At 40.5% G+C, this 26,910-nt stretch overlaps 1 protein-coding gene across 1 annotated transcript in view; it reads right to left on the bottom strand.

The window, feature by feature from the left end:
* Positions 1-715: 715 nt before the first annotated feature.
* The window catches only part of setd2 (SET domain containing 2, histone lysine methyltransferase), a 27,147-nt gene continuing 952 nt past the window's right edge, over positions 716-26,910 (bottom strand). The window contains exons 2-21 of the mRNA XM_037676338.1: positions 19,723-19,744; positions 15,602-19,587; positions 15,336-15,467; positions 13,802-13,930; positions 13,429-13,552; positions 13,253-13,330; positions 13,067-13,164; positions 12,779-12,911; positions 12,508-12,642; positions 12,301-12,429; positions 10,507-11,601; positions 10,329-10,377; positions 10,004-10,250; positions 8,700-9,426; positions 7,411-7,536; positions 4,630-4,766; positions 4,422-4,533; positions 2,220-2,294; positions 2,013-2,114; positions 716-984 (exon numbers count right to left, since the gene is read on the bottom strand). Coding sequence (XP_037532266.1) covers positions 823-984; positions 2,013-2,114; positions 2,220-2,294; positions 4,422-4,533; positions 4,630-4,766; positions 7,411-7,536; positions 8,700-9,426; positions 10,004-10,250; positions 10,329-10,377; positions 10,507-11,601; positions 12,301-12,429; positions 12,508-12,642; positions 12,779-12,911; positions 13,067-13,164; positions 13,253-13,330; positions 13,429-13,552; positions 13,802-13,930; positions 15,336-15,467; positions 15,602-19,587; positions 19,723-19,744 — 7,798 coding nt within the window. The 3' untranslated portion in view covers positions 716-822. The remainder of the gene's footprint in view (positions 985-2,012; positions 2,115-2,219; positions 2,295-4,421; positions 4,534-4,629; positions 4,767-7,410; positions 7,537-8,699; positions 9,427-10,003; positions 10,251-10,328; positions 10,378-10,506; positions 11,602-12,300; positions 12,430-12,507; positions 12,643-12,778; positions 12,912-13,066; positions 13,165-13,252; positions 13,331-13,428; positions 13,553-13,801; positions 13,931-15,335; positions 15,468-15,601; positions 19,588-19,722; positions 19,745-26,910) is intronic.

The following is a 26,910-nucleotide window of genomic DNA, read 5'->3' as shown; positions in this document are numbered from 1 at the left end:
AAAACAGTTACACAGCACATCAGTGATTTTTAAACCCTGCTTCTCGATATTAAATTGTTAAAAGAGCAAGAAACTATTGACCTCTAACCCTTTTTCCAACTGGCTTATCCCTTGTTGATCCCTCAGTTTATTGTCAGTAAAAGTTCATCCCAGTGGGGGGTGCGCTACTTACTACGAGGAAAGGTGCAAGAACACCACTCGGACCTCAGCACACACCACGCATTCAGAAAACAGACACTCCGGAGTCTTATGGTTGAAAAATAAAAAGCTAATTTGGAGAGTGGAAGCTTGGACCTCCTGCAGCCCAGTTAACAGCAGCACCAAATATTTAGTCCGGGGGGGAGGGAGATAAATGAGCATGAGAACAGGACTGTTTCATCATTGATCCATTTTGAAAAAGTGAAAAATCAACATTTAACAAATCTAAGAAAAAAAAAAAAGCTGAATCGTGTTTAATAATTCTCATTCGGGGTGACAAAGAGTTAAAAACTGGAATAGAGGTGATCATCTCAGGAAGTTTAAAGAGTAAAAAAAAACGAGATTAAAACCATGAGACGGTGTGTGAACACGATAGTCTCTGTAGCACCACACAGTGTCATTCTTCACCAACACTGCACCTAACGTAGAGTCCTGGGCCTCCTGTGAGATCTGTGAGGCCTGGAGAGGTTCTCAGGGCAGCAGTGCAAATCTGGGGCACAAATACACCCCCCCCCCAAAAAAAACTCTTCAGTGGTCAGGCTGGCCAGAGCGGACATGAAGAAGTGAATGGAAAGGCAGGCGCGTGCTTCTTTCCGGTGAGTCCACATCAGTGTCTCAAACAGGTCAGTAAAAGTCCGTGTCCTCTTTGGGCCGGTACACGGAGCCGAACCTCTGCATGTACTTCTTGATGTACTCCTTGGTCTTGTGCTTCACGTTCTCGTTGCACTCGAGGTCCTCGGGGTTCTTGCAAGCCTTCAGCTCCTTGTTCATGACTCCGTGAGTGAGCTGCAGCGCAGAGCGGAGATAATGAGAGAACGTTTCTGGTCACCCGACTGCAGCAAGTTACACAACTAAAACATATCCAAGTGGTTGGATCGTTAATCTCTTGTAGTGAGCCTCCCTTTTTAATCTGGGACAATAAAATGTGGGCTATAGATGAGGGAAGCCAATCTTGGCAGTCCTCATAGTTCTGGTATTTGTGACAAAACTCCATATATAAACCCATGTACAGTAGTCCCTCGATTATTGCGGGGGTTACGTTCCTAACACCCCCACGATAGGTGAAAACTGCAAAGTAGCAACACCATTTTTATTTTAGTATTTATATATTTTTTAAGGTTTAATAAACCCTTCCCACACTATTGCAATGTTCTAAAGTCTTAAACCTACGTCATTTTAACAACATACGTATATGTACTGTACAGTACTACAAAATTTTACTGACCAGCTCTGCAGAACAGCAGCTCGGTTCCGGTCCGACTCGGTTCCTGTTCTGCAGAGCTACCTTCCAATGATGAAGCCAGTCCAGTTTGAGGTGTGTGTGGATAATTAAGCTTCAGGATTATTTGTGACTTTCCTGCCAGTTCTGTGATCTTAATAGATAGCGTAGATTTGTGTTGGAAAACAATTAAAAGTTGCATTCAGGTCCAAAAATACAAAATGGCGGCGCCTGTCCAAAGTATTTTTTTCATTAACTTTCCTTCCCAATCACGTAATATTAAAGTTGACAATCGTTGAAAAAACGCAAAAGAACGAGGTTGCGAAAGTTGAACCCAAAGTAGCAAGGGACTACTGTACCCACCATCAAACAGCAGAAGAATGCAGATCTATAACAGACATTTAGAAGAACAAAAAGTGTTCAAAGCTAAATAGACGGAGATAAAAGTTTATATGCAGGGTGTTACTCCTGAGGCAGAAAGAAAAACATGAGGGGTCAAAGGTGGGAGATTTACCTGAGGCTGATGAAAAGTTAAAAGCCTCTCAGGATTGTATGGAAATACTAACTGCACGTACAAACATTATTTTTCTCTTACCTTCCTAGCCAGGTGTTTAAAATCTTCCGTGTTGCTGATGCGTCCAGATTTGCAGTCTGGCTTCCGATAAGGATTCAGACAGTGCACAATGAACTGGGACATCTAATAAAAAAAAAAAAACACAATGGAAAAACAAGAAGGCAAAATTAAATTAGGAGTTAAAAGTAAACAATCGTGCGGACAATATTTAGAAAGAGTTGGTCTCACCTCTTTCCTAAATGTTTCTTTACTTTTCTTAGCCAGTTCACTGGAAGTGTCTGCTTCAGCTGTTTTTGTGGAGAACTGAAACATAATCAGAAAGTAGAAGGATATAGCCACAAAACTTGGCATATGCTTCGCATCGGAAAATGGGCTTTCACTTTTAAATAAACTAATTCAGTTCTACTCTATTGTCACTTCATCACAGAGCAGCTACGTCAAGCTGTAGGTATTTTCTCTTCTGCGTTCAGCTCAGCTGAGCAGAGAAGCGAGCCGAACAACAGGCGTTACCAAGGTCAAGGGGGCCCTCAAACAGCACCTGCTCACAGATACTTGACACAAAGCAGAAATATCCTGTCGGGATGCTACGTCTCCGGCTCTGGCTTTCAACAACAAAGGCAAACAGGCAACAGCTTATCAACAAAAAAAACTTAAGTTGAAAATCTAAAAACAACTGGCAAATATCCTAAATCAAAGCTACCGGTATATATATTTTGTAAATATAGAACATGTCAAATAAAGTTCTATGGACAGATTATGATCAATAAATATCGTACCTGTTTTAGATAAGTGAACGACCACAGCTTGGAGAAATATTAGACTTTTATTCTGATTGGACTGATGGGCTTGGCTATTGTTGCCATCTCAAAACAACTCAAGAATAAAAAACTTCAGAGTAGGGATGCACAATATTGGATTTTTGGCCAATATCAGATATGTTAAAACTTATTTGGCTGATAACCGATACCAGTACTGATATTTTTTTCCCCTAGACCTACTTACAGAGAATACATAGCATTCTCTGCAGTGGAATTAAAATACATTATTCTGCAGGGTCTTTGTCAGTTTGGCTGCTACCAAATGCAGATGCCAAAAAGGGGCTGAAAATGATGTAACACTTCAACTTGGATTATGTTTAATGTCAGATTTATTCATGACATTTACTCTTCTCTAATACAATGACAACACTCAGTGCAAATTTGTAAATTTTCACAAATCTAAACTCGACCTGTTCACAAGCGACAAGTGAAAAGTGCATAAGTAACAGTGCTTTAATAGATACACTTGACAGTTTCTTAAATTTAAAATTAACTTAAAACAGAAGCCTTTTATATTGGTGAGTCTTTTTTTAATGTAATGGCCAATGTCCGATATATAACTATCACTAATATTGTCCGATACCGATACCATGCCGATAATATCGTGCATCATTACTTCAGAGTGATTTGTTTACCTTTAGCTTAAAAAACCTTTACATTAGCTCGTCCATCCATACAGCATTACATTTTATTTCTCCAAACTGAGGCCTTTCAAAGAGATATTGTGTGAAAACTTTCATTCACAGTTTTTAGCTTTAGTTCTGCTACTTTTTCCAAATTTTTTTGTTGTTGTTGTTCCTTTTTGTTTTAATAGCACAATTTCAGCTTCTTCAGCCAAGTTCAGCCCTCAACAATCGCAATGCATTTTTGCAGAAAACTCAGTTTCTCAACTTGTTCATAACTTTTCTACTTCAAAAGGTCGGATTAGTCGCTTCAGGTCTCTGATGTGCAGAGCAGCACCAAAGAAACTGATGAAATGTGAAGTGGTGCATACATTTACTCGGAGCATAACATTCTATGAAGTCCAGAAGTGTTTTTTCACATTAAAATGTTTTTCTTAGACACATATGCTTTCAGATGAGACAAAAGGACAAGCAGTCAACATGCGTAATTAAAACTATAAAACAAAAAACCGCAAAGTAATGAATGCTAGTCCTTTCAGATGGTTTTCAATATTTCCAAAGACAAAGGACAATAAGATGAGGCAGCAGAAGAGGAGATAAGCTCAGCACTTCCTGTCTCTCCCTTAACGGCCTTCGGGGTACGACTGAGTGGGCACTTCCATGAAACCACTGTGAAGCTTATTCATCAGTGAGTTTATAACGCTCGTCTGATGTAGAGCAGAGGAATTTTCTTCTACTCCCCCCCCCCCCTTCTTGAGAACAGCTGAAAGTAATTATTGGTGCTGCATCTTCAATTACCTCGGGGAACAAACACTATAATCATGCTCGGCATTCGAGCACAAATTTTCTGGGAACCAAACGGAAAAGTAAAGTCGACTCCTCGTCACTAACATTTCTTTCCTTTCTCGGGCTGCTAACATAACAACACAGTGTAATTTTCTACATAGGTCAGCAAAGTATTAGCAAAATTATCTCTTCTACGAAACAACCTTAGAAGGATTCTCATCATAGGTGGGAGTTCCCAGATCCATCTCAGACTCGTGGTCCACGCTTGTACCGTCGCTGCTTCCTTCCCACGTGGGTGGGTCCCACTGAGTTTGCCTGAAGAAGAAATAACAAGAAGATCATAACACACACACACACACACACACACACACACACAGGGACTTTCTAAAGACATAAGCGTGCACCACACACCTTGTGACGATATGGTAGTAGTAGATTTTGCCTTCTGGGTCCCGGGCCACTTTCCAGTTGGGAGGTAGGATGATGGTTTTGGGTTTAGGGGGAGACGGAGGAGGGAGGTCGATCACATTGTTGGGTACAATCATTTCCTGATGAGAAGAGGAGCATTAAGAAGTTTCAGCGCAAGATGTGTGCAACTTCACAATCATATTAGACACTTTAAGCAACAAGTCAACACCTGGGACCAAACTCTGCAGGATGGTTGGAGTTATTTATAAGATTTGATGTTTTTAGGACAAAAAGGACATGCAGACAGATACCCTTCACTTGTAGAGGGGCTTTTTTTGGTGAGCACTTTGATAACAGTTACTGTTTTAAATGTGCTATATAAATAAATGTGACTTGACTTGACTTGACAGCAACTTGTCAAACCCTGACAGTGCTCAGCAAGTATTTGTTTTATTTTTGGTTCCTCGTGCAGCTCTTCATTTGTTATTTTATTGTCTTTAATCTGTGGTGGGTAACAACAATAGCAGATCTAAATAAGAACTTTTCTTTGATTAAATGTGTGAAAGAACAACAAATACAGAAGAGATCTGGGACCCACTGGTCACCCTGTAGTTACATTTCCTTTTAAAACTGTAGAAAGTCCTGAAAATGCATCATATTCAGATCAATACTGCACCCTTGTGACCAAACAGACACACAGCTGCCAAGAACTAAGAGATGTTTAAAGTGGAGGCTCTAACTGCCTAAACACAGTTTAAAACAATAACTTGTTTGTCCTGTTCACACACAACACATGTAACATTATTGAATGGCTTCATCATTGATCATTTAAATACTCCAACACTGATCAGTTTTACAGTAAAGTTTCTCACAACGTCATTCAGACGAGAAAAAAAAAGAGCTGGAATGGATGAGTAATATTTGTTATTAACACAAGACTGGACATTGCATTAAATAATGTAGCTTTAATGGTATTAAACAGCGACATTTTTCTATATTCAATAGCATGATGTTTTGAATGCCTTTAAACAGCTCACATTAAGACAAAATAACACTTCAGCTGTTCCTCCTCCTTTGTTTCTATATCCAAAAAACACAGCGCAGACAATTTGTGCATGACAACTAAAAGTTCACTTGCTGTCATGTGGATAGTAACCAGTGCAGATGTAATGGAGAATTTTGAATTGTCCCATCACAACACACACAGTTTCAGTAGGGATGCACGATATTGGATTTTTGGCCGATATCCGATATGTTAAAACTTATTTGGCCGATAACCGATACCGATACTTTTTAATATACTTTCCTTTGTCAGAACATAACCCTCTTATTTAGGCTTATTTGCTACAAAAATTGTGCAACAGCTGTAAGAGCTGGTGACATATATTCAGTAACAGCCATATGATATACATAGCACTTTAACTTATATCAAATGAAAAGTGTTAAATGTTATTTATTAGTATTAGTCACCTGCGATGCTGTCTCACTTATGGAGGCTTGTTCCAGGTTCCTAGCTGCAGTGTGGGATTCTCTGCACTCTTGTGCATGAAGGACAGCCTTTTGTAAAGTTTTTGTCTATCCATTGTGCCATAAGACTAATCATGCTAACGGGGCTAACATGACGTCCAAATGTCTGTGGTAAAACTCACCCAACAAGCCGTGCTATCGGCTATTAGCTTCTTAATGACGTCGGAAATGACGGCTTGTAACTCGGGTAACGTTACGTTGGAAAAATATCTCAGACTGCGGACGACGTAGCGAAGCTCAACGTAGTCCATAAATCTTCGGAATCCAACATCCTCACCAACGAAAAATAAAACTTCCACACCGCTGACATTTTGAGTTTTCCTCTCTGCCATGAGATCGGGTAGGCGCATGTGACGTCATCACGTTGTGCTGCCGCTGCAGGCACAATCTGCGCCTTTTATACCAGTGAGTTATTTTAATGGAATGGCCGATGTCCGATATTGAACTTTAACGCTAATATTGGCAGGCCGATAATATCATGTATCTCAAAGTTTCAGACAAAAAAATATAGAAAAATTTAAGCCATCTTCTTTCAAAGCAAATATTTAACACACAGTTAGGATTCTGTCCTTTAGTTTTTCTCTATGACATAAACGTGTTTCTCTTGACTGAATACCCAACTGGACCCTCAGACAGAGGCTGGTCCATCCCAAGGACAGAACCCCCCAAGCCAAACTGAGCAGTGTGGTGTCTGCAGGTCAGTGCAGTGAGGAATGTTCAGACCTCTATATTGGAGAAACTAAACATCTCCACAGATGCATGGCTCAACACCAGCAGCTCTTCAGGATAAGACATAAGGGACACTCTTTTGAAGACCAAAATGTTCATATTTTAGACAAAGACAGATGTTTTGAGAGGAGTTAAGAAAGATATTTACATCAAATGAAGAAAAACAACTTTAAACAGAGGAGGTCGTCTCAGATTTCAACATTGAAAACTTACAAAACAGCTTTAGGCCTGAATCCCAGTCAGCTCCACTCCACACCTTCATGCAGGTGACCAAAACAACTCTCATGAGTCAGACAGACAAAGAGTGTGCAAGGTGAGCCGTTCCTGTCTAACCTGCAGGTGACACTAAGTACACAACCAGGCCTCTGTAGTTCTATAAAGCTTGGACCTCCACACACCCCAGACATTTTTGAATTGATAAAGCCTCCTGGATGGGAGGTCCAGTTGCTAAGTTTTTTTTAACCTTTTTGTATTGATTATGACCTGGACGACTGAGAATCTTCATCTGCAACAGATTAAGTTAGTTACCTGCTGAACAGTTTGGGATGTGACAATAGTGGTGACTGTGCCTCCCTGCTGCACCACCACTCCCTGTTGATGACCAGGATACACCGGCTGCCCGTGCAGGTAGCTGGCAGTGGGCTCTGCGTAGGCCTTCAAACACAGAGTACAACGTGATCAGATAAATCCTATCAACCTTCAGAAAAACACGCTAAAAACAGCGAAAGTACACAAGCAACAGAATTCAGTGACTGTTTTACTTCGATAACATCACTCAAGTCCCCAGGAAAATATTTAATCGTTTTGGTCTATAGAGCTATACGATTATAGGAAAATGTGACTGGGATTAGGCCTGTCGTGATAACAATTTTTGCTGGGCGATTAATTGTCTCAGAAATTATTGCGATAAATGAAAATGTTGTTTGAAATTGGACACTAATTATTTAGTAATTATTGTCAAATTTAAGAAGAAATGTTGGTCAATTTTTGTGTATAGTAACATTTTTTTGACCTCTGGATGGCAGTCTTAGACTGTTGGAACCGAAGGATGGATAGTGAGGGAGCGAGCAAAGAAGAAAGAAGGGAGAGAGGCCCCTTGACGTGACATGGACCGTCTCTCTTTCCTTTATTTCGTTTCTCAAAATGGTGGACGCTCAGTGTGCTTTGAGCTCTTTAGCCTAGCATCTGTCACACAAAGCTTTTAATCAAAACATCAGTAAACAACTTCTCAGCTTCTTTTTGCAGAGATAAACAGCTTTTTAGATGAAGGCACGGGTTTCAACCATGAATTTTGGCTTCGACAAAACGGAGGTTTCTTCCCAGAGGTCGGTCTGTTAGCTTAGCTCGTAGTTTAGCTTCTTAGCTTAGCTGCTTTTAACCATCCAAAAACGTGATTTGGGATCGTTAAAACAGATTTTAAAGAGAAAAATGAAAGGGAGGGGTCAGTGAAGCGCACCTGAGCTGAGTCCAGCAGAAAGAGACATCAAGAAACGATAAAGCCGAGAAATGAAAACAAGGTTGATAATTTTCATTTGTCATGCGAATAATTTATTTATTATTTATCGAGACAGGCCTAACTACGATAAACACACACTGACATTTCATTGACAATAAAATGATCTTGTTTTACCTTATATTAACTAGATACTGAGGTAAAACATTATAAAATGATTAAGAAAAAATAATCCATTTGATTGAGTTTTCCAAAGCCAATGTAAATATTTTCAGACATGTATTCTAGCAAATTATCGCCCAATTGTAAATTTGGGGATCAAACGAATTTATAATATTGACAAAAACAAAGTGAAAAAGTCTACCTGTATGACAGGAGTATTGGTCTGGGGATAGGCAGCAGGGATGCTGTAGATGGTCTGACACGGCTGGCCCTGGTAATAGATGGCTGTCTGTGTCTGAGCTTGTCCTGGAGCTGAGGCGTACTGCTGTGCTGGCTGAGTCTGCACCGTCACTGCCTGCTGGGTGGTGGGATCCCAGAGAGTGGTGTAGCTCTGCTGGCCCTGTACCTGAGGGGCTGATTGTGCTGGAACAGAGAGGACAGATACTCCTGCCTCCTGGGGAACTACGGCTGGCTGGACAAACTGCTGGGGGTTGCCAGTGGTGAGGTTTGTGGTGGTGATGTGCTGAGAGAGATTAGAGACTGGAGTAATCTGGGACGTGGACGATGGAGACGGGAGGCTCAGGTCTGAGACGAGAAGCTGAGGAGAAGTCTGTTCATAGCTGAGGGTGGAATCAACAGGAGGGGTGGGAAGAAGGACTTTGCCTGCATTGGGGTTAGTGGGATCCACAAAAGTCTGTATGGGGTAACCAGGAGGGTAGGTGATGAAGCCGGGGCTGGAGGCGTAAAGAGCAGGATCATAAGCCATAGTTTGAAGCTGCTGCTGTTGTTGCTGTTGAAGCTGCTGTTGCTTCTGCGCTTCCTGCTGAGCAACTTCCTGTTCAAACAGCTTCCTACGCTCCTCTGTGGACAGCTTGTTACGCTCCTTGCCCCCAGCTCCTCTCTGCATCTTGCCGTTTGATGGATCAAACCTCAAAAACAAATATAAAATGACAGCTGAGTGGCAAACTTCTATAGTTAGTGAAACTGCCTTCTCTGTAAAAAATGCAGCATGAATGTGTGCTGAATGACTGCTGACATTTGCTGACAGCTAAAAGAAGCAGAATATTAGCTAAAATATAAACGGAGCTAAACACTAGTTCAAAAGTAGCACAACACTAAATAAAAGCCAAAAATAGTGATATGGTAGCTAGAAGTTAAATGTAGCAAAAGGCTAGCTAAAACCTATAGAAAAACAAAGTATGTGAAATCACATTTGAAAGAGAACAGACAAGGTTTTAATGTATTTCTATGAGGACAATATTTGTAAACAGTTAAATATTTTGAGAAGGATACAAGTTTCATAAATAAAGTCACAGCACTCATCTCCTGAATGAGCTGAACATTTTGATATATGAATGGCTAAAAAGCACAAAGTATGCAGAATTACTTAAATTGTAAAAAAAAAAAAAAAAAAAAACTGAATTAAAAAAATAGGAAAACAGTCTGAATGCAGAACAGCATTTACACATTAAGCTTTGCAGGACATCAAAACTCGAGCATTCCTACCTTTCATCAGAGCGCCGGCTGCTTCTCTCGTAGGATATGGGTGGCGGAGACGGGGAGCGTCTTCTCCGTCGTTCAGAGCTGCGAGGAGTTTTTTCCGAGGCTCGATCGCGGTCTCGCTCCCTGTCCCAGTCTCGATCGTAATCTCGGTCTCTGTCACGCTCTCGCTCCTTCTCTCGCTCTCTTTCGCGTTCCCGGCTGCCAGAGGTGTTGCGTGGCGTCAGAGCTGTGTCTCGATCACGGCTGCGATCTGCCAAGACATTTCACCGGTTAAATACAAAATGAACGAAACCTCAGACGTAAATAAAAAGCGTCTAAAAGACCTTACCTCTCGCTTCCTTTTCTACTTGGACCTTTTTAGGTATCCTGTACACCTCCTGTAAAGACAAGTTCAACTTTGATTTCAAAACAGAGAAACATTCAAACTGGTCACTAACAAATATGATACTTTGGTTTATAAATGCACACCATATACACATTTGGCCATGAAAGGCGACTGAGCTAACCTTCAGATCCTTCCAGCTTTCCAAAAGCCTGGCAGCCATCCCACCTATGTCCAAAACACTGAGCTGGGGCTCCTGACTCCTCTCACTTTCCACATCCGAGACACCTTCCTCCTCTTCCTGAGAGGGAGTTCCCATCACTGACGGCTCGACCTGCATCGCCGTGACCTCTGAGGAGATGGTGACCTCTGAGGAGATGGTGACCTCTGGTGCCTCTGAGCTCAGGGGAGCATAGGTGGTAGATTCCCCGAGTTGTGCTTCACTGCTCGGAGGATGTGTCTCTGCCTCTTGTGTCTCTTCGTGTGTTTCTGTAGTCTCTGAAGGCTGCTCATTTGGAACATCAGCACCACTTGTTTGACTGGACGGACTTTCTGAATCGTTGTTTTGATTAGTGGATGAGCCTTCTTCCAAACTATTTTCTTCTGGTACCGTTTGGCTTTGCTGATTCTCAACACTCGCCTGCTCTTCACAAGTTACTTTTGACCCCTCAACTTCATCTGTTGGACCCTCTGCTGTGACCTCTTTCATTTCCGTTTCCTTGTTTTCAACATTAAAGTCATTTTTGTCCTCAACGTCCACATTTTCAAGGTGCTGTTGACTGATTGAACCTGTCTCCATTGTTTCCTGTTCATCTGGAATGATCTCTTTCACAGAGTCCTCCTCCGACTCCTTCACTGCATTAGCAGCTTCATCTAAATGTTCTTCTTTCAATGGCTTTCCATCAGAAGAATCGGTGTGCGACTTTTCATCCTCTTCCTCCTCCTCATCATTGTCCTCCTCTTCCTCCTTTCCAGCAGATGCCTTGCTTGCATCAGAAAGAGCGCTGTCCAGGCTGTTTTCGCTAATGATTTTAAGACGGCGATACACAGCAGGTTTGGACGCATCACCTTCCATTTCCGGTGCCAGTTTGGTGGAGGAACCATCAGGAGTGTTGAGCGGGGTTTGGGCTCGAGACGTGTTCTCGCTGGAGTAGCCATCCATCTCGGTCTGCTGGGGGAGAGTTTTCGTCTGAGCCCACCGCTGAATCAGAGTCAGGACTTTGCTCTCCTCCAGCATGTTCTTTGTGGAGATGGGGAGCACAGCTAGAGTCTTCATAATCTGCAAAAAGAATTGTGAACTTATTATAAGGAACTGTCAATGTGCCATACAAGCTTCATGATTTAATAATTATACTATATTTTCCGCTGTACATGTCGCACTGCCCTATAAGTCACATCAGTCCAAATAAGTTAAATAAGTGGAAAAATCCATGAATATTTCGCTTCACTGTATACGTCGCAACTATTATGCGTCACCGCTGACACGTTGCGTTTGTTACGTGTCACCGCTGACTATCCGGAAATGTGGACCGGTGTTGTGCCAAAAATCGAGTGGCTGCCAAATGGCGGCCATGGGAGCGTGCATGGGAGGACTTTAACAAGAATTTAACAAGATTAACACTTAAAACAATTATTTGTTTGCTTGAAATTATAGCAAATGTGTGTCTCAGTTGAACTTGTCCTTAATAAATGCACTTTGATGGTCAAATCAGATTTATTTCCTAAGTATTCGCTGCCTCGGTGCTCCAAGACGGAGGGAGGAAATCGGGAAGGAGGAACGCTGCGCATTTCTTCAAAAGTTAACAAGACATATAACAAGTCAGAATGAATGAAAACGGTCATATCGCAGCCAAACTTAGTTTATAAATATGGGAAAAATACATAAATATGTCGCTTCGGAGTGTAAGTCGCAGGGCATGCAAAGAACTGTGACTTATAGGCCGAAAAATTTGGTAATTTACTTTTCAACGAATCTCACCTCTATCTGGAGTTTGATGTTGTTGGCACTGTTGCCTTTAGCTTCAGAAAGCTCCACCATGAAGATCCATAACAAAGAGAGCCCGTGATGGTCTAAGAACTGCTTCAAGCATGATGGATTCTGCGTGTCCTGTGGAACAAAAGAACACGTGACACGAGGAAAGGAGGACAGCAACAAACACGAACAGTGCAAGTCCTCTGGTCACACCTGAATGAGCTTGAGACAGAGGAGTTTCTGCTCCATGGTTTCCACGCGGACCATTAGCCTGCAGAGAGACACCACCTGTTTCTCGTCATACAGGCCTTCTCCATTCTCCAGTAACGCCTCCAGCTCCTCATCCACCTGTGAAAGGACAACACTGAACATTACTATGAACTTCTTTCTCACAGTGAAGCTCATCGTTAAAACTTTGTGAAGATTTATGCGGATTCCTAGTGAGACTACTCCTCACTGCCCACATAAGGTAGATCAAGCTGACCGTGGTCAAAGCACTCTTTCGACTGCGATCTTTCTTCATCTTCCCCCCAGCTGCTCGAACACTGACTCTGTTCTCCCCACCAAGGAAGCCTCTGCAGCTGGGCGCTCCACAGAAGCATTTCTGTGCTTCTTTCCTGAAGGAAAAGACAAAAAAATTTGACACCGCAACAGCTGAACCATCAATTTAAAAACTGATAATTGACCATTTTCAGAGATTATACACCCACTGAAGTTTTGATTGTGTACACAGATGCAACAAAACAGACAAGCAGCTAAAGAGAAACAGTACCCATATCTCTGAAACTGGTAGTCAAAGGTCAGTTCAGTTCCTGCACCGACAGTCTTGGTGGTGAAGAACCCAACTCGCAGCTGGCCATTAACAGTCCACTGAAACAGAATTAAAAGATGCCATCAGGTGAGTGAGCTTTCGGGAAGGAAAAAAAAAACACTGACGAAGTTTATTTTGTACGTTTACCTTTTGGGTCTCACAGTTGGGCTCACAGCTGTGGTTCATGAACCGAGAACAGTTTCCTTTCAGCGTTGCGTCAATAATCTACAGAAGCACATCACAATAGTTGTAGTGTTCTCGTCAACAGGATTATCTAAATATTGTAAATTATTGGTCATTAGCTTCAACACATTATTACAGACCTCATTATTCTTTAGAGCCATAAAATAGTAGTGGATATTCTTGTTGCGAGCGTATTCTTTAACCCTCGTTTTGAACTCCTTGTGGTCCAACACCTCCCCACAGTATTCCAGGACAAATGTGTTTCTATGTGTAAAAAAACAGGTAAAATTACATACAACAGTTGATTAAATCTGGTAACATATTACTTTAACTTTATTAATGCATTGCTTTTGGGCACATTACAAAGCCTTTAAGTTATATTATATAAATATGTTATAATTTCCAGAACAGATCAAATTCTTTCACCTCTGAATGGTTTGCAGTTTAAACAAACTAAACAACAAAAACCAACTATAAAAATGACACCAAACTGTAAATCTAAAAAAGGCTTACGCAGGCATTTCTTTAGCTGCGATCAGTCCCCATCCTTTGTCTTCGGTAAGGATAACCTCAAAATCTGCGTGCTGTTTCATTTGGAAGCGGCGGTTAGAGCAGTATGCTCCATTCATGCACCGTGATGAGCTAAAAAAAAAATTAAAACAGTTCAAGCATAATTATTTTACATGCAAAAATCTCATCTTACGATCAGTCCTTTCCAGATTTTATTAGAAAACTTCATTACAATCTGCAAAAGGGAATGCCTAAAGCTTCAAAAGACTGCAGAAAGTGTTGGGTAGTGGTGTAACGGTACATTCATTCAACCTTTATCTAGACAGGTTAATCCCACTGAGCCTCAGGGACTCATTTACAAGAAAAACCTGAACATGTGGGTGTATTGAACCGTTTTGGTACGTCATGCATACCGTTTCGGTTATTTTTTCACTCATTAAATTTTATTAACAAGAGATTATGCACCGTGGAACTAAAATTCCTAAGCGTGCTTCAGCATGGCGCTATTATCTTGCAGCACGCGTAGCGTTAGCAACCTAGCAGGCTACGAACAAGCCATCTCGTTGCGGTCTCCTGTTAGGGAACATTATGGCTTTCTTGTTAAAAGACAAGTGAACAAATCCAAAGCTGTGAGTTGATGTTGTTTCACGGAGATTGGATCCGCAGCAGACAACACGTCTAACTTGTTAACGCGCTTGAAACGACATCATCTGAATGTGAACGTATGTTGCAAAGACCGATAACAGCAGCATTTAAACAACCTTTATCAGGTAATTCAGATCGGTCCAAAGCAATAACACAAGCTGTAGGAGTTTTTAAAGCTCTGGATCCATGTCTGAATGTTGTTGATGCGCCAGCTTTAAAGCATATGATTAAAGTTCTTGAGCCCCGCTGCCTACAACATCCCATCACGTCAACACTTCAGCCAAAAAGTTGTAGCAGCACTTTATGAAAAAGCTAAAACTGATATTGTCAACAAGTCCAACCCCAGATTTAAAGCCCTGCCACATCGATGATGAGCGACAGAAAATATTCAACCACCTCATATGATGACCGTGCAAGAAGAGGCATAGTTATTATTATAGTGATCTAATTAATTTAATATTATCATCTTATTAACTCATTTTTTTACGTCTTTCTGTTTGCGGTCTGAGGATGTCACCGAGAGCTGAAAGCTTAGTCTTCTTCCTCTTCAGGGAAATTTTTTATTTATTTTTATACAAACGTATTTTTTACTGAGCATATTTTCAAAATAAACATTTTGTAAGTCTTTATTTTGGCCTTTTTAGTACAGAAAATTAACCGAACTAAAACTGAACCGAACCGATATGTGATTTTAGTGTACCGTTACACCCCTAGTGATGAAGTCAGAGAATTCTGTCTCCTTGGAAGCAAAAACAAACAAAAAAAAAAGTGGAAAAGTTTTGCTACACAATGTACATACATAGCAATTTTTCCTAAGGAGCCCCAAGTTTACAAAATGTTACCAGACTTTTAAAAGACTTCCCAAAAGTTATTTTAAATAATAAAGACTCACCATTCAATCATGAGGAGTCGATTCAAACAGTCTTCCCCACAGGCCATCACTCCTTTAGCGCGGTCTTCTCGTGAAAGAACTGGGCACTCACATTGCATCCTCTTGATGTCTCGATGAGATTTGCTTTTCTTCCTGTGAATGTTTAAATGAAAACTTTCTGAAGAACAGCCTCAACATACATATACATATATACATACACACATTTTTTTATAAGGTTATACAATAAATCATGTTTTGTTTGTACATCTGGCTGAATGTGACTTTACCTCTCAGTCAAGTAGAGGTTCTCCTCAATCAAGTCAAAGTAAGGGGGCATCTTTTTGGTCTTAGAAAACTCTTTCCATCTGCTGGCATCTTGAAACTCCTGCAGAGTGAGCAAAGGTCTGCGCACATCAGTTTTTCCTGAAACGTCCTTAGACACAGAAGCATCTCCCTGACGCTCCTTTTTGCTTGAAGGTCCAGCTTCTGCCTCATTGTCAGAGTCCGACTCAATTTCTGGACGCCGTTTCTTGGGAGGACCTCTGCCTCTGTGGGGTCTTGAACTGCTCTCTCGAGGGGGATCAGGTACAGCAGGGCCTCTACTGTTGCTGCTTATTTCGTGACCTTGCACAAAGCTCGATGACCCTGGAGTGTTAAGTGTGCTGCATTCAACATTCGATTTACTAAGACTTGCTGATGATTTGTTCTCACTGTAGTCATCATGGTCATTAGTGAGGGAATCAGGATGGATTTCACTAAAAGGCTCTTGATCATGTGGGTGGAGGTAGAGTATTGTGTTGCTTTGCGTGTTTGGGGATTGGTATGTAGAGGAAGCGATGCGCAGTCTGGGCTCTTGTTCTTTACAAAGGGCTCCTGTTAGGTTGGTGTTTAATTGTAGCCCGTGGCTGCTGTCAGGCTGCTGGCATGTGCTGGTGGGTTGCTCTGGTTGTGAAAAATCCCAGCTCAGACTGAAACCAATCTCATCACTGATATTGGACTTTGAGAAATCTTCCTGCTGGTAATGCAAGTTTATCTGGTTACCTTGGCTCCTCACATCGTGTTGTTTGAGGCTTTGTTCGCACTGTTTGGATGTATCGAGTGAGAGGGCAGAATGTGTTGCACTGGTAAGAGGCTGGGTGCCGACAGAGCTGGAACCCTCCGAGTGACTTGTGCTATCAATCATATTGCTCTGGGACTGACACAACACACTGCTGTTGAGCGTGTCACTTGAACTAGTCCATGTTGTGGGTTGTGCTTGCTGTGAGATAACTTGGTTTGGGATTTGACCTAAATGCACATCGCCTGTTACGTGAGCTTCAGGCAGGTGGGGAGCAATTTCAGGAGTGTGTGGAGAACTGCCTCTGTCAGCTTCTTTTGCCAGGGAAGAATGCTTTGGTACCACTACTACAGAGTGAAACTGTTTTATAGCCTTGTCACAATCCGAATCATACGCCGAGTTGTCGCTGTCGCTGGCATCACTGGGTATTGCCAACAGATCCTGGGTGACTGGTGGCATTTGGCTCAATTTTCTCCTGCATGCGTTCTCCCTGGATTTGTTGTCATCAGCATCCCTGCTCTGGTTTTGTGCGTCTGCAGCTGAGTCAATTTGAGATGATGTGTCCTTGAGGTGCAGAGGCTCATCTGTGTTTGGTTGTGGAGAAGCAGTAAGTTTTAAGAGGTCAGTGCTGATGCTTGCTTGTGAAGTTTCACTTTGGTCGTCGTTCTTACAGATCACAGGTGAGCTGTCCGAGCAGACTTCCTGCTTGGACTGCTCAGTCTTGTTAATTGGTGTGGAATGTGTGAAATCTCCTGGCTGCATGTTGTCATTACTTTTAGCCTCTTGTTGGCAGCTGTCATTAGAAATGTTTGTCTTTTTAACAGATATCACTTGTTTCACTGTAGGCTTACTTTCTGCACAAGCAGCTTTGTTTGGACTCTCACTCTCACACGCGTCTTGCCCAACGATGTCCCACCGAGACTTCCTGGAGGTAGAGCCAATCTTTTTAACATCACTTTCATTTTGCTGTCCTTTCGTTGGCTCGTTTTCAGTTTCGAGACACAAAGAATCTGATTTGGGTGACGTGCAAGTGTCTGATTGCTTTTCAACACACAAAACAGTTTCAGGCTCAGCGGTTTCTGGTTTAGTGGTTTGCTGGACATCAGGTGTGACACATATATCTAATGCATCCAGAGAAGATTCTGGCATATCTGGACAGTCTGGAGAATTCTTTTCCTCTTTGCAGGTTAAACTATCATCACTTTCACTTAAATTCGTGCTAGCTGCATTCAGGTTCACATGTGGTGGATTATTTGAGAAACAACCACCATTCACATTAAAATCTTCAAGAGTGACACTTGCACAGTTTAGGTTCTCAATTGAAGCTGTAGCTGAGGAATTATTTTCTTTTTCAAGTCCTGATTTTGTTTCTTGCTTGGCCTCGGATAAAGACTCTTGCAAACTCTCGTCAGCGGGAGTTACTGTCTCCTTATTATCCTGATCAGTGTCTTCACTGGCGCCTTGCTGTGAATCAGACTTTTCTCTTTCACTCTGAGAACTTGATTCTGTGCTGGTTGCACTCGTCAGTGCTTTGTCAGGACTGTGAAACATGTCCATTGATTGTCTATCGTGTTTTGGGGATTTCACCAAAGACTTAGAGGGGGTTCTCTCTGTTGAATCTGGCCTTCTGGTTTTCTCTTGAGAGTCTTTACATTTGTCCGAAGAACCCGTGGTTTTGTCAGACGGTTGTGACTTTGACTTATAATCTGCCTCAGAGTCACTGGAGTTGGTTTTTCGGTGCTTGTCGTGTGTTTGAGATACAGTATGCATGCTGGAAGAAGATGATTTGGTGTTGGTCTCAGACTTATGATGGCTGCTTGATTTGCGATAACTAGAGTCCAAATCTGGAGAGCGCTTGTGTTGGGAATCAGACTCTGATAAACGTTTTGATGTCCTTTCAGACTTCGAAGTTCTCTTTTCATACTCAGAGGAGTGCGGAGACTCTCCAGATTTAGAGGATTTCTCTGGTTTTGAGTAGGAAGAGGGTTGTGAGGCTTTAGTGGAGCTTGAGTAGTTGGATGACCTGCTGCTGGCACTTGCTCTCGTCCTCATCTTCCTGTGGTCATCTTCGGAGTCGGAACTATATCGAGTCCGGTCGGTGCGAGAACGAGAGCGTCTTCTCTCTCTACGTGGAGAACTCCTGTGTGAACGTCGATCAGATTCGTGGTAGTACGACCTTTCAGAACGAGATCCTCTGTCACATCTGGATCTCTCTGATCTGGAGTGAGATGAAGTTGTTCGAGACCCTCTGGATCTAGACCGTGACCTAGACTTGGACCTTCTGCGATCCCAGTCTGATCGAGATGAGCGTGAGGATGTGTTTCTAGAGTCACGCTCTGGTTTGGAGTAACTAGAAGAGTTTTCGTGATTCTCTGAACGCTTGGAGGAATTCTTTTCTTTACCTCCAGAGCGTGAATTTGAGGAAGAACTCTTCACATCTTTGCTTCTGCTGTCCGAGTTTGTTTTACTTTTTGAATCTGATTTACGGTTGGAAGACGCGTGGGCCTCGGTTTCTGAGCAAGGACGAGCAATATCCGACTGTGACCTGGTTTTCCTTTTGTAAACACTATTATCTTGATCAGTACTGCTGGAATTATCAGCGTCTTTTAAAGTTGAAACAGGAGATTTCTTTAGGCTGGGGTCTTCCGCTGTCTCAGAGGCCTGAGTGTGAACATTTTCCGAGGGACAGACGTTGGTGGCATCCTGAGGCTGTGGCGATGGGAATTCAACGTCGTTCTTAGCTGTTGACGTTGGTGAAACCAATTCAGAGGTGTGAAGCTCTTCTGGTGCAACAGGTGTTTGTTTCTCTTCAGACACAGACACACTAAGAATCTGCTTCTTAAAATGCATCTTGGCCAAGTTCGTTTTGAGTCGAGTTGAATAGAAAGTCTGAGAAATTGTCTCTGGAGTAGAAGTTGGTATTGATGTCCGCTTTTGCTCAGTTTTGCTCTTTATATTCTTTCCCCCTTTATCCAAGGTTGACTGCGACAAGGTGGAGGGAGGTTCAGCGACAGTTGTATCAGGATTGGCAGAAACGAAGAACGAATTCTGAAGAGGCTTTTTTGTCTGCGAGAAGGTGAAGGACACTTTCTGACGACCCTGATCTTCTAGATTGACCCTCATCTTGGTCCCTTTTGGTAAGAGATGGTTGGATAACATGACTCTCGGTGACAAACTTTTTATTAAGGCTGACTTAGACAGGCCCTCCACTTTTACCTACAACAGAAGACATACCCCCCCCCAAAAAAACATATTTACTATCGTTTAAAAATGTCACAATCAAAACTAAAGCTACTAAAATACTTTAAAAAATAAGATATTCAAAGCACTGACTTTATCAAAATAACTTACCGAAGCACCACTCCCTTCCTGTCTGCATTTATTTGAGAAAATCAATGAAGCACGAAAAGAGAAAAGGCAGAAATCAGTTTACAAAATCCATGTAACTATATTAACATGTTTGCCCAACTTAAAAATGGTTGAAAGTGACATATAACAGGATGAATGAGTGACGTGCAACATAACTAGAGTAGATTCCAGCCAAGAAGACCAACATAATGACTTATTTGAGCCTCGTGACTCTGTTGCACAGATGGTTAAAGGATGTCACTATAAAAAAAGTGAGGGTGTTTTTTTTGGTAGTTTTTTTTTTTACCTATAGATGTGACTAGATATGCACGACTTTCTTAAAACTCCTACACAAAACAATAGGACACTGGGTAACAACTTCCAAAAGCGGAGAGTGAGAGATAGATAGGACTCACCAACAGTCTATCTCCTGAAAAAAATAAATATTTGATTGTACTTGTTAAGTATAGTTTACAAAGGATAAATGACCAGGAAGGTATTGAATACTTCACCTACAAAACTGACTGGCGCCTAACTTTTAAACAGCACAAGATCAGAACAAAATATAATGTTAGTCATATGACGTTAAAGGTTTAAATAACATCTATGTGATAATATTGTCAGACGGCAGGGACATTTTTTTTTTACTAACTACACTGTTTAGATACATAAATGAGGTTGATGAAATTAATTGTTTGGGTGCAGGCTCTTTATTTATGATGTATTTAAATGCATTGACACTGTCGTGGATCTTTTACTATATCCCAGTCCTGGTCCCAGCAGTTCTTCCTTCGATTTTATCCTCAAATGGTGTCCCTATTGAGTTTTTCGATACCTACAAATATTTGGGTATCTTGGCTGATTTGCATCTCTCTTTTAAGCTCCATGTGGACAATTTGGTAAGGAAACTGAAAGTTAAACTGGGTTTCTTTTTTCAAAAATAGATCCTGTTAAACTCTGAATGCTAGAAAACGCCTAGTAACTGCGACTTTCCTTCCCTCCAATGACTATGGAGACATTATTTACATGAACGCCCCTACAAGCATCCTGCAGATGTTGGATGCTGTCTATCACAATGCGTTAAGATTCATTACTCGCTGTAAATACGGTACCCACCACTGCACCCTGTGTTAACTGGTTATCATCAACTTCATGCAGACTCTCTCACTGGTACATTTTCATCTTTAAATCACTTCTTGGTCTGCTGCCTTCATACATCTCCTCCTACGTGTCTCTGCGTGAGTGCAGCTACAGTGTGCGCTCTCAGGACATAATTCATTCACCTTTATTTAGACAGGTTAATCCCACTGAACCTCTGGGACTCATTTACAAGAATTATATGCAGTGTTCCCTCAGTGAGGACTGAACTTGGCAAAAGGGCCTTCTCCTACTCCGCTCCTGTTTCCTGGAATATCTTGCAAAAAGATCTGAAGCTCTCGACCTTGACCTCCAAGTGGCTTCAAACATCGGCCAAGTTCATGGCAAAAACCACTGCATACATGTTCCTGTTTTTTGTTTTCTACATCACTTTACAATCTAGTTGTTTTTGTTTAGTTTCTGGATACCATTTTCTTTCATTTGTTCTTCTCAATTTGTATGCTTTCTTTTATGATTGTCTATTGTTGTCTCTGTTGTCCACTGTTGTCATCGCTCTTAGTTAAAACCAGGTCTCTCTTGTAAATGAGTCCCTGAGGCTCAATGGGATTAACCCGTATAAATAAAAGTTGAATGAATATGTCCTGCTGATCTCAAGCAAGTCAGACAACTTTCAAACCAGTCAGATCACTTTCTAATGAAACCTTAAAAGGTACTGAATCAGAAAACAAGAATAGTACTACAACACACTCAATATAATACATTGAATTTTAGTAATCACATCATGGACTCAAGAAAAAATAATGGGTGAAACAGCCTAAAGCTGCTAGAGAAAAATAATGTCTGTGTTGGGTGTTGTGATCTGCTTTAAAAGATTTGTTTACTCACAGTCCTAGACACCTTTATCTTTTTATTTTTTGATAGCAGAAGTTTCTAGTACACATCAGTACCTTTTCAGTCTAAACCACTTTTAAGCTTGTTTTGTGAAAATTACTTGAATGTTTTTCAATTATGTGAAGCGCTACAAAAAACTAAAAAAGGTCATCACGCAGAGTGTAAACCTTTAGGTTGAGAATTGCTTTTAGTTTCTGTCAACACCGCAGACTTTAAACAAAACAATCCAAATATAATTGAGAGGCAGACCTAAACTTTTAACTAATTCGGCTAAACGTACACATTGCTTTGACCTTGTAGAACATGTAACCTTCTAATCTACAGCGCCCTAAATTTACAAGATCAGATGCAAACGAATGCATTGCATGTACAAATTTCTATTTTAAACGTTTAGTCACTTTGCTTGCATAAACTGTGTGCCTCTGTGGCCTGAAGCACACAGCCGGTTAAAAATAAGATTTTAACCGATTCTTTAATGCTTTATTTATTTTTGCAAAAAGTGAATGTTCAGTCTTACTTCACTGAAAAGCTCTTTTTTTTTAACTGAACATGACCGTATTTTCCACTATACACATCGCTCCACCCTATAAGTCGCATCACTCCATATTTGTCTAATAAAGTGGAAAAATCCATAAATACGTTGCTTCGCCATATACATTGCATCTATTATGCGTCACCGCTGACGTGTTGCACTTGTTAGACGTCACCGATGACCACCCGGAAATGTGGGCCGGTGTTGTGCCATAAATCGATGGGCTGCCAAATGGCGGCCGCGGGAGCGTGCACGGGAGGACTTTAACAAGAATTTAACAAGATTAACACTTAAAATGTGTGTCTCAGTCTAACATTTGCTTTATACATGCACTTTAATGGTCAAATCAGCTGTATTTCAAAAATAGTTTCGCTGCTGAGGTGCTCCCGGGAGTGTGCAGAGGGAGGAAAAAAGGAAGGAGGAACACTAATCGTTTAATCAAAATTTAACAAGAAAAAGCACCTAAACAATTATTTGTTTGCTCAAAATTATAGCAAAGGTGTGTCTCAGTCTAACAACTGCTTAATAAATGCACTTTAATGGTCAAATTAGCTGCATTTCGCCGGGGCGGTGCAGCTGGATTGACGGTCGGTCCAAGCAGCGAGCAGAACCAAGGTGGGGAGACTATGCCAAGCCAATTGTATCATTAAAAGCTGGTGAAGATTCTCAGTCATCCAGGACATGGTGAATTCAAAAAAGTAAAAAAATAAATAAATAAATAAAGTAAAGTATAATAAATAAAGCCCAGTTGTTTTTGTCTTGAACTTTTTTGAATTTGTCATTATAGCCAGGTTTATCTATTACATGATACAACGGCATGCCATACACCTACTACTACTCTGCTTTTATCAAATGGCTGAAATTGGCACTGCTCAATTTATTTTTCAGTCAGAATGAATGAAAATTGTTATATCTCAGCCAAAAATTGGTTTATAAATATGGAAAAAAAATCCACAAATATGTCGCTTTGGTCTGTAAGTTGCAGGGCGTGTAAATTATGCAAAAAAAGTGTGACTTATAAAGCGGAAAATACGGTAATTGAAACGACTTCCAAATGCAAAACTTAGAAATTCAAGTCCATCATTTGCCCTTTATAACCATTCACCGATGAAGAACATACAAACCTGAAGAAGCAAAAGAACAAATCACAGCCAAAACAACCTTTGAGTCAGTATATAACACTTCTTGACCAACTGAGGTTAAGTTAATATAAAATTAAAGCTCCAGGTTAAATATAAATATTCTAAATTTGAAGCTTATTTGTACTTTGAATTATATGTTTTGTATAACTCTTACTTGAAGGGTTTGGTAAACATAAAACATACAAACACCTGAATGACTGTTTAGCTGTGACAGTAACAAATAATAAAAACGCCATAAACATAAACGACTAAATAAGCTGCTTTTTGTTACACTTTGTGTTTTCTTGAAACAAGAGGTTTTTTTTCTAGCACAGGATTGTGAATGCTGAACAATAAATAGGTCATTTATTCCCGCAGGATTTTATTTTTCCTCTTTCTTTTTGACCTTTGAAATCAGACGTCTCTGCAGGGACTGTTGGGTTATAATAAAAGAGCGCTAACAAGAAGTTGCCGATCAAGTTATTACCAGTCTGGACTGGATCTACTGCTTTAACATCATCCTCTTTTATTACTTTCCATTTTACTTTTGTCTTTTCACAGCTACTTCTCTAAAAAGCTGTCTTTTATGTAGAAATTTTATCAAGGGGAAGAAAATGTTATTACTTGTCCTCTTTGGCTTTTTTTTTTATTTCTAGAGCCTAATGCATCAAACACTAATTGTAACAGAACATATCAATATACTCTATATAAACAGCTTCAGATAAGTACCCAAATACTGTGACGTGTCAAATGTGTATTTTGCAAATAAAAAAATTAGACTGTCCATTTATAGGACAGAGGTGTGCATAACAACTTGGTGCTACAGTGCTCACCTTTGGTCAGTGGAGAAAAAATGAAGTAACTCTTTGGCACTCTTCTTTTATTCAGCATGCTTTTTGATTCAGACTGGAATAACCATGTTTTATGTTTTGTATAAAACATGTTCCATGGCTCAAGGGTATTGGGCACGGCTTTGCAAACTACTTTCTTCTTGCAAAACAAGGATGTGTGCAGGACTTCAGAGATGCTGCAGAGATGTTCTTTATATGCCCACAGGGTGATGATTCTCTGACCAATCAGCAGGCTGCGGTGATTTCACGTCACTGTTCAGTATCAAATCAGCTCTTTTGGATTCTCAGCCAAGGTATTACTAAAGCAAGTACCTGATACAGGGTGCTACCTACAATGGAAAACATAGAAGCTAAGTAAAGGTGCGGAGAGCCAGGCTATGTAATGGAAAAAGGCCATAAAAAATGAAAAAGGTCTTAGATTTGGTAAAGACTGAAAAGAAAACAGTACATTGTGCCAGGAAATGGTGCACATATTATAGCTAGAGGTATAGTATGGACACCATGTTTATATTGGTGCTGTCTAATACCTGATCTCTGACTTCAGCAGAGCGTCCATTGAGAAACTCCTAGGATTAGTAGGCCTGAAGCGGCTGCTGACCAAGGATAATCCAAATCAGAGAAATGAGCCCTCCAAAGTGATGCCACACCTGACAAAAAGAAAAATAGGTTTGCAATGAACCTTGTTTTTTACCCATTTACCATTCACTTAAAGGGATAGTTCAGATTTTTTTTAAGTTGGTTTCTGCACCGATTTTAGTAGTAGACGGCAATCAGAGCAACATTAGTTTGGAGAACCAAGGAGAAGTTTTCAAGGGTGGGTGAAGCTAACATATCTAAAGGAGGGTTTCATTAAATGTCCAACTTCAACAAACAACTCAATTTAAACATCTGATAGAAAAGTGTAAGGGTTTTAATAGAGCATTCACCTGAAACCTTTGGAGATTGTTTCTGATGACAGAAATTTGATCTTGAAAAAGGTCCTCTTCTGAGTAGTGTATGATCCAAACCCACTAAGAACATCTCCATAATGTTTAGAGGACTGCTCATATGCATATACTCTAGAAAATCTGAATTACTTCCTTAAAGCTACTCTCAAGAAGACTGTGCTTTAACATTTGTTAACATTTTAACAACAGTCACTAAAATGTATCAGTTTATATCACATTGCAAATGTGATATAAACTTTAAAGAAGTACTTAAAAGCAAAGCAGAAAAGTTGACATTATATAGTTTCATTTGTGTGTGTGTGTGTGGGGGGGGGGGGGGGGGGAGTATACTTTCCTTTAATGCCATTGTTATTGTACAGCGGTATTTTGTTTCTCTTTAGTGTTCCTGTCTTTTACGAGTCTTTTAAGCCGTCTATGAAACCAGTTCTTTGGGTATTTTGTGGGTCAGCTCTAAAGCTGCAATTTCAGAATTGTATTCGGTGATGCCTCAGTTTTTACCCCGACTATGTCTTCAAACCCTGTACTTCTAAACACATCAGGCAGCCTGCGATTGAGAACTACTGTGGCTCTTCTAATAGCTTTGAAGTTGTCATAAGCCCTAACAGGTTGTTTGAGACTGCTCCATATAGTTTGTAATTATGTCGACCATTTGGAACAACTTTTGCTCCTGCATGACTGTCATTAGCTATTTAACTTTTTGTTGAACTGAATCAGAAGTTGTTGTTTTTTTGGCTTAATTTATTCACAAAGGCTGATTTATTAGCCGTCACTGATTAATATGATGATTTTATGCCAGGCATATTTTTTCTTTAAATCAAGACAACTTAAAATGAATACACTAAATGTTCAGACCTGTAAGGTTTTGGCTTGAAAATAAGTTTATTTGTATCTGTATATTTTGTTGCATGCTTTGAATAAATTCTAGTTTATGTTAGTGCTCGCAATAAACGTGTAAATTATAGCCGAACCGAACCCATGAGAATCGTGCTGCTGCTGTTCGGTGTATTGTTTTGCACGATTAGTGACTAGCGTGCATCTTAGATCTTTTAGCGTACCGTTAGCGTATATCTTAGTTTATATCTTAGATCCTTATTTACTGTTTCTTTTTAGACTTTATATTTTTGCTATTGTTAGATGTAACTGGGACTCTGCATACACAATTTCATTCCACCTCATGTTCCACATGTGATGTGAATGACATTTAAGAACTTTGAATCCTTGAATGTGCTCAAAAATAAATTTGGAGTACATATTTAACTATGATGGTAGTGTTTAAACAGTCCACACACACCATGTCCAAGAGTTTGTGTGAAAAACATTCAGCTGTTAAAATAGTAAGAAAATACCCTGGCACGTCTTCCTAGAAAAAATTCAGTTAACTGTTGTGTCCATGAGATAATATGTATGCATGGTTATCAGCTTTTAAATAAGGGTTTATCTGTTTCCAGTGTGGTGGGATGTTAACACTTCAAATATTCTGAGTGGACAGTAACTATCCAGGAGGTTACGTTCAAAAGAAATGTAAATGAAAATGTTTCATTCATGAAAACAGAATGGAAATATGGATGCAAGGCAAGAAAAGAAGACGGATCTAAACACGAGAAACGTCAAGAGGAAGCTTACTTACAGAGGAATAACAAGCTTTGTGCAAAATGGCTTTTTACATGAATGACCACCTCAACAGAGATCGTTTTAACAAAAACGTGTGTGTGTGTGTGTGTGTGTGTGTGTGTGTGTGTGTGTGTGTGTGT

This window comes from Nematolebias whitei, chromosome 5 (assembly GCF_014905685.2).
Source record: "Nematolebias whitei isolate Nwh7 chromosome 5, NemWhi1, whole genome shotgun sequence".
In the NCBI taxonomy this organism is placed as follows: Eukaryota; Metazoa; Chordata; class Actinopteri; order Cyprinodontiformes; family Rivulidae; genus Nematolebias; species Nematolebias whitei.
Note: the sequence above shows the minus strand (reverse complement) of the source record. Positions and strands in the feature narration are given on the sequence as shown.